This window comes from Triturus cristatus, chromosome 3_2 (assembly GCF_964204655.1).
Source record: "Triturus cristatus chromosome 3_2, aTriCri1.1, whole genome shotgun sequence".
In the NCBI taxonomy this organism is placed as follows: domain Eukaryota; kingdom Metazoa; phylum Chordata; class Amphibia; order Caudata; family Salamandridae; genus Triturus; species Triturus cristatus.
In genome coordinates, this window is record NC_140584.1 from 61304088 (window position 1) to 61318979 (window position 14892).

Below are 14892 nucleotides of genomic sequence, written 5' to 3' on the forward strand. Positions count from 1 at the left end.
CAGAACACTCAAGCCACAAACCTAATGTTGGCACTTCACGTCAGGTTTCATCTCTTCTGCCTTGATTACAAGTTAGGTTGAATGCCATGCAGAGATTCCCATTCTGCATGGAATATCATCTATTACTAGTTAAAACCACAGAAATAACTATGACATTATGCTTGTGATTCCCTATATCAAGTTGCGTAACACACACATTTACTGTTGGAGCAAGTGGCAAATATGTGTTGTTCTGTGTGGGGTGGGAGTTGAAGTAGTAGAAGGAAAGAGGTGTCTAGGTTTGGAGAGAGGAGAAAAAAATAGTTCTGGCCAATCGGACTATAGAATGCTCAACCCGCTAGCCAGAGAAAAACATCAAGGTGGAGCTGGGGACAAGAATTCGGTTCAGTGTTTCCTCCCTCACCCGGGAAAATCGTGTGGGAAAACTAGGCCAGTTGTGATGAGGTGGAGTGGAATTCAATAGGTAGGTTCTCTCTGCCTGACTCGTAATCAGGGCCTTGAGGAGAAATTGTGCAGCTTCAGCATTTGCTGGTCTTTTATAATTTCAGATCCAAATTTGCGACTTTCTTTCAAAAACCTGTGCTACTGGTTGACAGTGACATTTGCTTCTAGGACATTAAGGGAACTGTGGACCAGAAAACTCAAGTGCCTAAATTGTACAGTCTGTGTTACACTTTTGAGAAAAAATTTTTTTTTTACCACTGGGCAAGTACAGCATGGCGCCCTAAGTGCATTTACTGGTGAGGGTGCAATATACAAATTTCCTTTACGCAGCGGATACACAACAAACCTACTTTTGCAGCCCTGCCTTGAATAAAGTTAAGAAAAGCGTCATAATTTTGGCGGAAGATCAGAACTTCCAGTTGAAGACCATCACCTTTATTCTCCAGTCCAAAATTGATCACCGAAGTCCATGCTTTGATGTTTACTTATTTGGTCCTGGTAGAGCGGGGTAGGTCAACTGGAGACACGGAACTCCTTGCGTAGCCTAACAGGAACTGCAGTGTGCTATCCTATGGAGCTTATAGGGTAGACCGAGTTGCAGGTAAAATACCAGCTACAAATGCAAATGCTTATTGTCAATTAGGATATGCTAATTCATATGTAGATAGAATATACTAGGTCCTGAAGAATCGCTAGAGTAATTCTCAGTCAGAGCGAGAAACATGTTGACCCTGATGAGGCAGTGTCTATAACCTAGCACTTTAACCTAAGTTACCAACACTCAACCTCATAGTTTTTAATTAGGTAAGGAGGCTTCATAATAAACTTATAGAGACAGCACTCCCTCCCTATTTTACTAGCAACCATTTCCCTCATCTACATTACAAAAGAGCCCCACACTCTCACCTCACCTAACGGCTGTATTGGATAAAAAGATCTCCATAAGAGCGCTCCTTAACCAAGAGCCCCGTCGGGTATTGCACAAGCCGACTCGACGCGGAGCAGCCCGATGATGAAACACTACATCCTGATGGGTACGTGATTCACGACATCCTGATGGTTGTGTGAGGGTTCCACTATCCAAACAAAATCCTTTTGAACACCACATGGTCCGTCTCACTCACTCTAGGAACAGCTTTGTTACACCTTTTTTTGGTTGTATACTTATTTGGTGTGCCAGAATATTATTATTTATTAATAATAAGATGAATGGGTGATACATATCTGAACTACATTCGTCCCAAAGTTGAAATAGTTCCAAAGATTCTGCTACCTTAGTATCCGTTTAAACCAATCAGAGTCTGTGACATATATTGTGGTTTTATTGGTTTCCTACGTGGGTATGACCTTCCACACACTGTCACTTAAATTGCCTTTTACTTTCACCTGCTTATTGGTTTCAGGGATTTTAAGGGCTCATTTACTCCATGCAGTTCTTGCGTTAAGCTTACAATAGCAGCTTTCTATGGGCGTATGCTATAAATATGGACAGCAGACACTTCAAGGAAGACTATAACAAAAAACTGTTAATAGTATCATTCATTAGTTTTATCGGTTATATCCTGAGAGGTATATCTAAAAATGGGAGTGAAAAATGGCAATTATTTATTTGTATGGTAAAAATATCGTGAAAGTCTGACAATTTAGGGACAGACGTGTTATAGTACTGGTCGTAAGAAGCATTTGCACATTGCGAACCAACTTTTTCCATCATTTAGCAACCAGTAATTTACTTGTGAACCAATCTGTGTGATATTAGGTTGGTCCATATGAAAAGACATCGAAGAGGGTTGCAGAAGGATTAGCCTTTTTAATATTCATTATGGCATGCCGTAATTTTCAACTCCCTCCGATTGACTCCATTCACAGGGATGGTGGCCTACAAGAAACAGCAGAACACCATCTATGTAAAAGATTTTTCAAATGGATTTTTTAAAGCCATACTAATTTCCGAAAGAAAATGGGGTTGCTTTAAAACAAAAAGTTTTCCATTTTGAAAAACGTCAGTGAAAGTTGGATGTGGTCTTCTGGCCCACTGCACCTGAAACTGGCATTTTGGGAGTCTGTGATTTATCAGTGGTTTACAACGGGAATTACAGTCCTAAACCATGATAGTCGCTATTTGGAAAAGATGTCCAAAACATACCCCTTCCAAATAGCAAATTGGTAACTATTTCTAAACCAATTTAGAGATTCAGAAGAACTTTTCTGGAACTGTAAAATAATTTAGTACATTAGAAAAAGTTTTTTATTTATCTGCATAATGAATGAGAGGATTTGCGAGTAGTAAAATCTTTATACATCTGGCCCATAGTCTTTAAATGTATTAATTATGTGCAAGGGCACAGATCAAACAGAGGTTAACATGGCATAGGTTAACCTTTTTCACATGACAATGTTTCTCAATGTTTCGTACAGATCACCTGAACACTTTTTAGGCTACACCTTCCCAAAACCATAGCAGGAGACTTTTTCCTGTACACGACCAAAGCACAACATAAATGTGCCAGACAGAAAAAAACATATAATAATGCTCCCCATGCGCTGGGAAAAAAATATGCCACTATCAATCAATCAACCATGGCATTTGTACAGCGCAGTACATACCCGCGAGGGTCTCAAGGCGCTTGGGGGGTGGGGGGGGGGGGGGAATAAGCTGCTACTGTTCGAAGAGCCAGGTCTTGAGAAGTCTTCTGAAGGTCAGAAGGGCTTCGGTCTGCCGCAGGTGGATGGGGAGGGTGTTCCATGTCTTGGCGGCGAGGTGGGAGAATGGTCTGCCGCCGGTGATCACTCTTCGGATGCGGGGAACGAGGTCTGCGGAGCTGGCGGGTGGGGGTGTAGAGGCTGAGTCGGCTGTTGAGGTACGTTGGTCCGGTGTTGTGGAGTGCCTTGTGTGCGTGGGTGAGGAGTTTGAAGGTTATCCTCTTGTTGACAGGGAGCCAGTGTAGGTCTCTCAGGCGGGGTGTGATGTGGCTGCGGCGAGGGATGTCGAGGATCAGGCGCGCGGAGGCGTTTTGGATGCGTTGAAGCCGTTTCAGGAGTTTGGCCGGGGCTCCTGCGTAGAGTGCGTTTCCGTAGTCCAGTCTACTGCTGACGAGCGCATGGGTAACCGTCCTTTTTGTTTCGGTGGGGAGACACTTGCGAAGGATGAAGAGGGTGTTGAAGCAGGAGGAGGAGACGGCGTTGACCTGCTTCATCATGGAGAGAGTAGAGTCGAAGATAACCCCTAGGTTGCGTGCGTGGTTGTGGCTGTTGGGGGTGTTCCTAGTGCAGTCGGCCACCAGGAGTCATCCCAGGCCGAGGGGGTGGATCCGAGGATGAGGACCTCCGTCTTGTCCGAGTTCAGCTTCAGTCTGCTGTGCCTCATCCAGTCGGCGACGTCCTTCATTCCTTTGTGGAGGTTTGTTTTGGCAGTGTGGGGGTCCTTGGTGAGGGAGAGGATCAGCTGGGTATCGTCGGCGTAGGAGATGATGTTGAGGTCGTGCTGTCGTGCGATGTGGGCGAGTGGTGCCATCTAGACATTGAACAACGTCGGGCTGAGGGATGAGCCTTGGGGTACACCGCAGATGATCTCGTGGCTTCGGAGCGGAAGGGGGGGGGGGGCGGACGCTTTGTGTTCTGCCGGAGAGGAAGGAGGAGGTCCAGTCCAGGGCTTTCTCTTGGATTCCGGCGTCGTAGAGGCGTGTTCGTAGTGTGCGGTGGCAGACCGTGTCGAAGTCTGCTGACAGGTCCAGGAGGATGATGGCAGAGGTTTCTCCGTTGTCTAGCAGGGGCCTGATGTCATCGGTGGCGGCGATGAGGGCAGTTTCGGTGCTGTGGTTGCTGCGGAACCCGGACTGGGACGGGTCCAGGATGCTGATCACCTCGAGGAAGCTGGTCAGTTGTTTGTTGACGGCCTTTTCGATGATCTTCGCCGAAAACGGGAGAAGGGAGATGGGTCGGAAGTTCTTGAGGTCCTTGGGGTCTGCCATGGGTTTCTAGAGTAAAGCGTTTATCTCTGCGTGCTTCCAGCTCTCCGGGAAGGTTGCTGTCTCGAGGGAGATGTTGATGGTTTTCCGGAGATGGGGTGCGATAGTGCTGCTGGCTTTGTTGAAGATGTGGTGTGGGCAGGGGTCGTCCGGGGATCCGGAGTGGACGGTGTTCATGATCTTGATGGTGTCGTCGTCGTTGATGTTGGTCCGGGAGATCAGGCGGTTGGTGTGGGTGGTGGTCGTGGGAGCGGGGGTCTCAGTGGTTGCCGGGGTGGTGACGGCGTTGAAGCTGTCGTGGATGTCTGCGATCTTGCGATGGAAGAAGGTGGCCAGCGAGTCGCACAAGTCTTGTGAAGGTGGGATGTCGTTGGTGTTGGAGCTGGGGTTGGAGAGTTCCTTCACGATGTTGAAGAGCTCTTTGCTGTTGTGTGCGTTGTTGTCTAGGCGGTCTTTGAAGGAGGTCCTTTTGGCGGATCTGATGAGGCGGTGGTGTCTGCGGGTGGCGTTCTTGTGGGCGGTGTAGGTTTCCGGTGTTTGTGTACTATCATAGTAGTTTGTCAAAAAAAATAACGCTGATCGACAAACTGTTGGAATGGCGGTCACTTATGTTTTTTGAGTGAAACGGTTCCCACCATGTTCATACCACTTATCCTCCCCTACCCTGCGGGCCGGAATTATTTGTCATCGAGCTCTACATCCCGATATAATATTTGTTGTGATTGGTTCGACCACACTAGTGGGAGCTCTTTGTATGTTATTTATTTTTGCTAGGATTTTAGAATGGACTGTGTGTTGGGGAGTTAAAGTTGCCTTGGATAAAAAAGCTATGATTTGTTTGATTTATTTAAAGAGACTCCTCAGAGACATGGGTCCCTTGACTAATGTGTGATATGTGATGTGTGTGAATTAAAGGAAAACGAAAGCTGAGAAACCACATGGTAGGAAGCAAAATCATGGAGAACTAATTTTAAGGAAATATAAATAAAATTAAAGAAATCATTTTAAAGGAAAGATTATTTTAAGGTAACATCGAAAATTACATTAAACTTGGGTGGAGTTTAGGTCTACTATGGGGTTTTGGGTTCAGGAATGGGTAATGTTTAGGGTGATGAATTTATAGCGATCAGGAATAATTCGAGTGTGTGCATAGAAAGGGTTTTTTAGGGGCCAGAGATGGGTAGAGTGTAGAGGAGGTGAGGGTTTTTAGGGTTCATTAATCAATGGTGTTTAGGTGTGTGAGGTGCTTTTAGGTTTCTGTGATAGGTGGAGTGTAAGAGTGTTGGGGGTTTTAGGGTTCATGGATTGGCAGAGTTTAGGGTTGGTGAGAGTTTTTAAGGTTCAATTATGGGTAGTGTTTGGAGTGGTGAAGAGTTTTTAGGGTACAGAATGGGGTGGAGTTTAGGGTGGTGAGAGTTTTTAAGGATTATGGGATGGGTAGAGTTTAGATGTAGAAAGTGTTTTTTTAGGGTTCAGGGATGAGTATTTTAGAGTGATGAAGAGTTCTTATGGGTCATGGATGGCTAGTGTTTAAGGGCGGTTAGGGTTTTTTAGGTTTCAGGCATGGATAGAGTTTGGGTGTCCTGAGGTGTTTTAAGGGGTATGGGATGGGTGTAGTTCAGCCTTCTAAAGGATTTTTTAGGGTTCAGAAATGGGTGGAGTTAGGGGTAGTGAGTGATTTTATGGTTTAGGGATGGTGGATTTTTGGCATAGAAAGGGCTTTTAGGCTTCAGGGATGAGTGTAGTTTAGGTGTGTTGATTGGTTTTAGGGGGGAGAGATTGATGCTGTTTAGTGATGTGTGAATTGGAAAACAAAAACTGAGAAACCACATTGGAGGACAGAAAAACTCGGTAAACCAATTTTAAGGAAATCAATTTTAAGGAAATACAAATAAAATCAAAATGGAAAGAAACATTTAAGGGAAAGATAATTTTAAATGAAACTCCAAAATTACATTAAACTTGGGTGGAGTTTAGGGATACTAGGGAGTTTTGGGTTCAGGGATGGGTAATGTTTAGGTGATGAGAGTTTTTTTTGGGATCATGAATAATTGGAGTATGGGCATAGAAAAGGGGTTTTCAGGGTTCAGAGATCGGTAGAGTGTAGGGGTGGTGAGTTTTTTTATTGTTCATGGATGGGTGGGGTTTAGGGCTGATGAGGGTTTTAAAGGTTCAATTGTGGGAAGCAGCTGGGGTGGTGAATCGTGTTTACTGTTCAGAATGAGGTGGAGTTTAGGGTGGTGAAGTGTTTTAAGGATTCAGGGATGAGTAGAGTTTAGATGTAGAAAGGGTTTTTTACGGGTCGGGATGAGTGGTTTTGGGTGATGAAAAGTTCTTATGGGTCATGGATTGCCGATGTTTACGGTCAGAGAGGGTTTTTTAGGGTTCAGGGATGGGTGGAGTTTGGATGTGCTGAGGTGTTTTAAGGGGTATGGGATGGGTGGAGTTTTGCCTTAAGAAGGGGTTTTTAGAGCTCAGGAATGGGTGGAGTTAGGGGTAGTGAGTGATTTTATGGTTTAGCAAAGGTGGATTTTTGGGGGAGTAAGGGCTTTTAGGTTTCAATGATGAGTGTAGTTTAGATGTATTGATTGGTTTTAGGGGGCAGGGATTGATGGTGTTTAGTGGTTGTGAGGGATCCGCGATGGATGGTGTTAATGGGTGGTGGTAGGTCAGGAAATTAAAACATCTGAAGTAATTGTTTGACAATGTAAATGATATAAATATGAAATAATGTCCCATGATTTAAAACACTGAAATAAATATCTCTGACTGTTTCTGAAATTTAAACGCGGAACCATTGTATTTGCACGTAAAAAATTAGCATTCACAAGCCAATTTTGACCAAAAAAGACGTTCTATGAATTGGTTTCTATGAAAAGGTTAATGCCATTCATTCTTTTTTTTTTTTTTTTTTTTTTTTTTTAAAAACCTTTATTTTCAAAAGTCTGGACACAGCTATTCAGCCGACAACCCAGAGGTTCGGCAGCTTCGATAAAGAGGAACAAAGACGCGTCCACAGTACAGTGAAGGAGGAGTGCAAAGATTCCATTTTTTAAATAAACACAAAACACACAACAACCCCCAGCAAGGCAAGAACACTGAATGCCCATGGTGATAGCCCCCCAGGGGAGGCAGGACCCCAATCATCTACCATTTACAGTACTGTGAAAAGAGGAAGAAGGGGGACAGCAGAGGCCAGAGAAGTCCATTAACCATACTGAGCTGGAAAGAAGGTTAGGAGGAAAGCTGTTCCTCGGGGGGATCCAAATCAGGGGCAAGACAAATTCCCCCCCTGTATTGATTCCACCGCCCCCAGATGGCGTGCCACTTCCGAGGGCGGCCTCTAGCGCAATATACCGTCTTCTCCCTTAGCATACTCCAGTCCATATTTTCTTTCCACGCGGTCAATGTGGGGGGCCCCACGGATCCCCACAATCGCGCTATATCTCTCTTAGCGACCATGTTACCCAGAGTCACCCATTGGGTCTGCGCCGCATTATGATCGGTGGGCCCCCAGACATTCAGGAGACAACACCGCGCTTCCGGCTGCATAGCAATGCCCGTCACCTCCCCCATCACTGCATGGACTCTCCTCCAGAATTCCGTGATGACACCACATTCCCAAATGATATGCAGGAAAGTACCCACCATACCACATCCCCTCCTGCATAGGCCGTCCTCCGAGAATCCCATGTGAACCAGCCTTGGCCCCGTCACATACACTCGATGCAGTATTTTAAGCTGCACCAGCCTCAGACGCGACGGGATCGCAACCTCCTTAGGAGAGGAGACAGCAGACTGCCAATCCTCGTCATCCAACTCGAGGCCATCCCTAGACCACTGGTCCCTCAACCCCAGAAGCATATCCGCCCGGACGTTGATCAGTTTCTTATAGATGAGCGAGATCGCGCTCTCGGGCATATGGCCATCAAGGACCCGGTCCTCCAAAGGAGAGGACTCAGGCACCTTCTCACCCTCTATGAGGACTGATCGGAGGGCGTGACGCACCTGAATATAGCGAAAAAGCTCAGATGGCCCCAACTCATACTCCTTCTGCAACTCTTCAAAGGACTTCACCCTCCCCTTAATCAGGACATCTCCGACCCTGGAGATGCCGATCAAGTCCCATTTGTCAAAGCCTTTTGTGTGCCAAAGCCTACCCAGTCTCTCAGATTCAAACAGCGGGGTAGCGAGGGTGAGCCTATCCTTCCAGCCCAGCGAGTCAGTTGCCATCTTCCACACACGCACCGCCACCCCCGTGGGCCCCGTGAGGGACGAGTCCAGGGACCGCGAATACAACGCCCTGTAATAGTTACCACCACGCAGCAACCACCTGTCCATGGCATACCCAGGGCTGAGGGCAGGGCCATAAAACCCATGATTAATCGCACTCAGCTGGGTGGCCCAGTAGTACCGTCGGATGTCTGGAAGCGCAATACCCCCGTCGTACCATGGAAGCGTCAACTTTGCAATAGCTATTCGCGGCCGCCTGTCCCACAGCAACGTTCGTTGGAGGCCTTCGACCTCCCGAAAGTAGTTGGCCGGTACCCAATCCAGAGTATTCTGCAGTGCGTAGAGGAACCGGGGAAGAGACATCATTTTGAACAGGGCCGCGCGCCCAACGAGGGAGAGCGGCAGCCTCCGCCAGCCCTCCACATCCCGCCTCAGGCGCGCCAGGGGGGGAGCAAGTTTCTCTCATATCGCACAGCAGAGTCCATGGAGATAAAGATCCCCAGATACACGAAGCCCTGCTGAGCAACCTGGATCGGACAAGTTCGAGGAATCGGTGGAACTTTGCCACTAAGAACATATAAATACGATTTACTCCAGTTGATAACGAGACCCGAGTTCCTACCGAAAGATGTGAGTACATCACAGACCACTATAAGGGATTTCTTGGGTGAGGCAAGATACAACAGGATGTCATCAGCATAGAGCGATATACGGTCCTCGTGTTCAGGCGACCATCTAAGTCCCCGTATATCCGGGTGCCAGCGTATCCACGCAGCCAGCGGCTCAAGGGCGAGGGCAAACAACAATGGCGACAGGGGACAACCTTGCCGAGTACCCCTCCCAAGCTGAAACGGCGTCGACGCCCGGCCATTTACCACCACACTCGCAAGAGGGCCCTCATACAGCAACCTCACCCAGCTCACAAAACCGTGGCCAAAGCCGAACTTGGTCAAGACGGCCCACAAATATGCCCATTCCACCGTGTCAAAGGCCATCGTGGCATCGAGAGACGCCACAATAGCTGGTTCACGCAGCGTGCCCGCCCTGGCGATTACACCATGAAGGCGCCGAAGATTTAACGCTGTGTTACGGTGCGGGATGAATCCGGATTGATCCGGGTGGACCAAGTCACCGAGTACCCTAATCAACCGGGCCGCCAGGATTTTAGCCAGAATTTTAGGCTCTGCGTTAAGGAGTGAGATAGGCCTATATGAGGCGCACTTATCTCGGGGTTTGCCCTCTTTGTGTATAACCACAATCGTCGCCAGTCGCTGATCCAACGGGAGGGCCCCACTCCCCCGCGCCTCCACGAACATGGCGCGCAGGTGAGGGGCAACCCTATCCGGAAACAGCTTGTACAGGTCGACCGGCAAGCCGTTCGGACCCAAAGCCTTGCCCGAGTTCAACGCGCGGATAGCCCGCGCAACCTCATCGACCGTTATGTCACCCTCTAGATCGTCCCTATCTATATCAGAGAGACGGGGCAATGCGATATCCCGCAGGAGGTCACGCGAGTCCTCGGGCGGCCTGTCCGACACTGAGGCATAAACCATACGAAAATAGTCCGAGAAACACTGCACAATCCTCTCAGGTTCCACAATCACCTCTCCCCCCTCTCCCGTCAACTCCGGCACTACTCTATTGACCCGTTCTTTTTTGTCCAGCCAAGCCAGGAGTTTCCCGGCCTTGTCACCAACATCATACAGACGGCCCTGCTGTTCCCTACCGAGGGTCTTAGCGGCGTTCGTCACCAGGTCCTTATACTCGGATTGCTTCAAGCACAGCTCATGCAGTGAGGCCTCTGTAACCTCCTCCTCCAGCGCTCCCTCCAAAGCCGCGATCTCCTCCTCAACCTGCAAAACCTCGCCATCTCTCCGCCGCTTGGCAGCCACTACAAGGGAGAGGGCTTCCCCTCGCAGCACGGTCTTAAATGCTTCCCACAGCGACACTGCCGAGTCCACGGATCCCTGATTGTCCTTGAAAAAGTTATCTACTGTCTTTACCAGCGCGCTGCGCATCTTGGGGTCTCGGAAATACCAAGGGTTGATAGGGGCCACCCTTCCCCCTCCCTCTCGACCCAGATCCAGCCTGACCCACACCGGCGAATGGTCAGATATACCACGCGCCATGTGCCTAGCCTCAGACACCAATGAGGCATGCGCAGCCAGAGTGAGTAGGTAGTCAATCCTGGAAAGGCTACCATGCGCCCCGGAGTGGAAAGTGTATTGGCTCTGTGTGGGATGCCGGAGCCTCCAGCAGTCTATCAGGCCAAGCGTATCTAGAAAGTCTGGAAGCCACTTCTGAGCCCCCCCAGTGTCTCTGGGCGGGTATCTATCCAGCAGGCCGGAGCCAACAGCGTTGAAATCACCTCCCACTACAAGCATACCCCCCGGGAGATCCAGCAGGGCCCTACCCAGATCTGTGAACGTGGAGGCCTGCAGGGCCGGCGGGACATAAACCGAAACTAAAACCAAATTTCGTCCTTCCCACCGCCCCGCCACCGCCACAAACCTCCCCCTATCATCAACAATGGTGGAGTCCACCTCAAATGGTAGCGAGGCTCTGACTAGGATGCCCACACCCCTGGACCCAGAGGAGAATCCCGAATGAGCTATGAATTTATAACCTTTCCTATTCAGGGCATAGCACGTATTACCTATAAGATGCGTCTCCTGCAGCAGGGCAACATCCGGCAATGACCGTTTCAAGAATTGCAAAACAATCCCACGCTTAATGCGATCCCCCAAACCATTAACATTCCAGCTTAAAACACTTAAACCCCTACCCCCCATCCCCAAACGTAAAGAGGCCCACCCCACACCCGAAGAGCCACCATGGAACAGTCCTGGAAATAATTACTATGCCTTGCGGAAACAAACCCCCCAACAACAAACCCAAAATCCCGGAAACCCCCCCCACCCTGCACCCCTGCTGCAGCTTAGAAAGCCCCCCCAACTTGCAGTGTGCCTGTCGCCCTACCAAACCCAAAATCTACAAAAAGTACCCTAAGGGAGGAAAGAGCTCCCCTCGTCCTCCCACAACCTCCGTATTTACTGCAAGTCATTATCTAAAGTCAGTCCGAGTCAGCCCGGTTCCGAAGACATCAACCTTGTTCATCCCGGCCACTGTCCCAGTCTACGGCAGTGTCCTCTTCCGTGCGTCGTCGAGGCAGAGCGTCCAGCCATTCATCCGCCATGGCAGGCGACTCAAAGAAGAATGTTCGGTCTTCAAACACCACACGTAGTCTGGCAGGGAAGAGCATGGCGTATTTTAATTCCCTCTCCCGAAGCCTCCTCTTCACCCCCAGGAAGCCCTGCCGCTGCCTCTGCACCTGCTGGGTGAAGTCAGGATAGAAATTCACCGACGCGTTCTGGAAGGGGACCGGGCCCGTTACCCTCGAGGCCTGCAGGATAGCGTCCCGGTCTCGAAAATGAAAGAGCCGGGCGACGATCGGCCTCGGTGTGGCTCCCACCTTGGGCCGCCCACCCGGCACTCTATGGGCCCGCTCAACTGCGAAGAACTTCCCTAGACCCTTAGGCTGCAGATGATTGAGCACCAAGTCCTCCACGAGCAGGTCCACTGAAGTCTCGTCCGAGGACTCCGGGACCCCGATAATGCGCACGTTGTTGCGCCTGGCCCGGCTCTCGAAGTCCTCCAGCCGACGGGCGGCGAGATCACTCTCGGTCCGCAACTTACGGACCTCGGTCTGCAGGTCCGAGACATCATCGGCGAGGCCCGTGGTCTTGATGTCCAGGGATTTGACCCGATCATTTGTTTTGCCCAAATCCGCGCGGATCAGATTAACATCCACCAAGATGGTATCCACTTTGTGCGCCAGGGCATCAAACTGTCTCCCAATCGAAGTCTGCAGCCCATCGAGTGCACCCATGACATCCTGCAGTGAGAGCTCCGGGGCCAAGGGTGAGGCAGTCTTCTGTGTGTCCGGGGACTGGCTCGGTGCTCCCGGTGACCCCTTCTGCTGGGCATAGCGGTCCATGTTATTGGCTTGAGTGTAGGCTCCCCGCCTGGTGGCCTTGGGCTTCGGCCGGTCCACCTCTGCTTTGCCCGACATGGTGGGCTCAAGCAAGTCGGTTCAAACAGGACTGCCCTCTCTCAGCGAGAGAGATCAGGAGTGCTCCGTCTTACAATGGGTCGCCAGTGTGGCATGCAGAGCGTCCAAATGATAATAAAGCAGACGCGAGCACTCCCTGGGCTGGGCAGACAAAGGGCGAGAAAGTGAAAGTGAAAGGATAGGGACCTCCGTCCGGCAGTTCACACCTCGCCTGGCCGCTGTTGTTCAATTAGAGGTCGGGCATCCTGCCAACTCGAGCCCCTGGCATCCCTCGGAGATGGGCCTCAATCTTCCGCCATGCATAACTCCGGTTCCCGGTGGGCGATTCGACCTCGGGTGGCATCGATCGCCTCCCTGACAAGTCATCTACACGATGCCATGCATATAAACAGGATTATATACAGGATAGACGACGGAGGGCACGAGGGTCTCGGGAGCTCAAAGCTCACGCGGCCATCTTGGTCAAGCGCTAGGCTCCTCCAATGCCATTCATTCTTAACATTTCCATTAAACAGTTTCGATGAAATGGTTTCTCAGTAATTGCATTCAATCAAATTGTTTTTCTGTGAAATCACATACAACTGTGACTACAAGGAGAGGTTCACTCAATTCAGAAAGCACTCCTGTGGGAAGTAGGGAAGGCTGAAATATGTCGACTCGATAGGATGAATTCTCTAGCCATATGTATGTATGATTTTAACATTGCCTGGTAAAAGTTATAAAAAAACAACAATAAATCATGATTTTGTTTTCCAAGGGAATTGTAACCCCCAAAACACTTCCATTCTCAGATCCCCCAAAAGATAAATAACATACAATGTGCTCCCACTTGTGTGGTCGAGCCCATCAGACAAACACAATTTTGGGTTGGAGAGTCTGATGATGAAGAATGCCACACATTGTGGGTGGGGGCTATTTTTTCAAAAGAATGATTATTTTTCCTCAGAGTAAGACAACTTAAGAGCAACTTAAAAGTGATCATAGATTACTATTCTTCATGTGTGTGCGTGTTTGAGATGTATTTCTCAGGGAGGATATATTAGTAATTCCTAATGGGTTGGCCACTCTTTCTTCTGAATTTCCGAGGCTATAGTCACTGTTCTCTGTCAAGGATAGCTGAACTAGTCACTCTTCCCTGCTGATTGCAAAGCCTAATGATAACTCTTCCTTATTAAATGTGTTGAAGCTATTTTCTTTGTCCCAAAACGTTTGGCACTGTTTACACTGTTCTCTTTAGTTCAGTCATTCAGGTCTCTCCTATGCATGTTTTCACCCAGGGAACTATGCCAAAGATGGTGATGGAGTACTGGACAGGCTGGTTTGACTACTGGGGAAGCGATCATCATGTGTTTGATGCTGACCGTGAGTATACCTCTATTATATCCTTGTCATGTCTTGTGTCACCTTGTTGGCTATGCATCTCAGTTCCTAAAAGGAAATGTCTCTTTTTTTGTGGTCGCCCCCAAGTTTTTATATTGATTCTGCCTGTGTTCGAGTCTGAGAGTAGACTGAAGCCTGCTATCCAGACCACAGTGTCAGTGCCCTGACCTTAAAAGTGTACGTCGCATTGGCTAGATACAATTGGAAATGCCTAACCTACCTAATAAGCCCCTAGTAAGTGGTACCATGCTACCTAGGGCATGCAAGTTAAAGGGGTACCCTAGGGCCTGCAGCACTAATTGTGTCACCCTGCAGGTCCCCCAAGGAAAAAAGTCCCCCAATCTGCCACTGCAGACTGGTAAAGCAGTCCTGCACTTCTAGCCCAACTTTGCCATTGAAAGCAATGACAAAGTCACCACTCTGCCGGTACATGTGTGTACATCACTTTTCTAGCAGACCTGCTAAAGGCAGGGTCGAACATATGACACAGGTAGGACATGTACTTTACTTGTCCTGGCAGTAAAACGCAATACAGCTTTTACTGTGGAAATATTGGTTGTCTAATTGGCAAGTACAGGGTTACACACTGGCCCTTTAGTTGTGCTAACTCTTGAACGGTGCGACTAAAGTGGGCACTCCAAGGTATCAAACAATCAAACTACTCGTTACATTAAGCCTGAGTTGTATCTCAAAGTCGAAATTAATGTAACTAGCTGCAGTGTGCAGCTTTAGCAAAGCTGCAACTTTGTTTCCCGTCAAACTCCTGTGCCTTACTGGGCACACATGGAGCCTGCT

The 14892-nt window shown here is 48.8% G+C and overlaps 1 protein-coding gene across 2 annotated transcripts in view; it reads left to right on the forward strand.

Annotated features, from left to right (window-relative positions):
- The window catches only part of GLB1L2 (galactosidase beta 1 like 2), a 1021913-nt gene that overhangs the window by 525973 nt on the left and 481048 nt on the right, over positions 1-14892 (forward strand). For both annotated transcript variants that reach the window (XM_085647243.1, XM_085647244.1), the window contains exon 9: positions 13995-14079. In XM_085647243.1, the coding sequence (XP_085503369.1) occupies positions 13995-14079 (85 nt within the window). The remainder of the gene's footprint in view (positions 1-13994; positions 14080-14892) is intronic.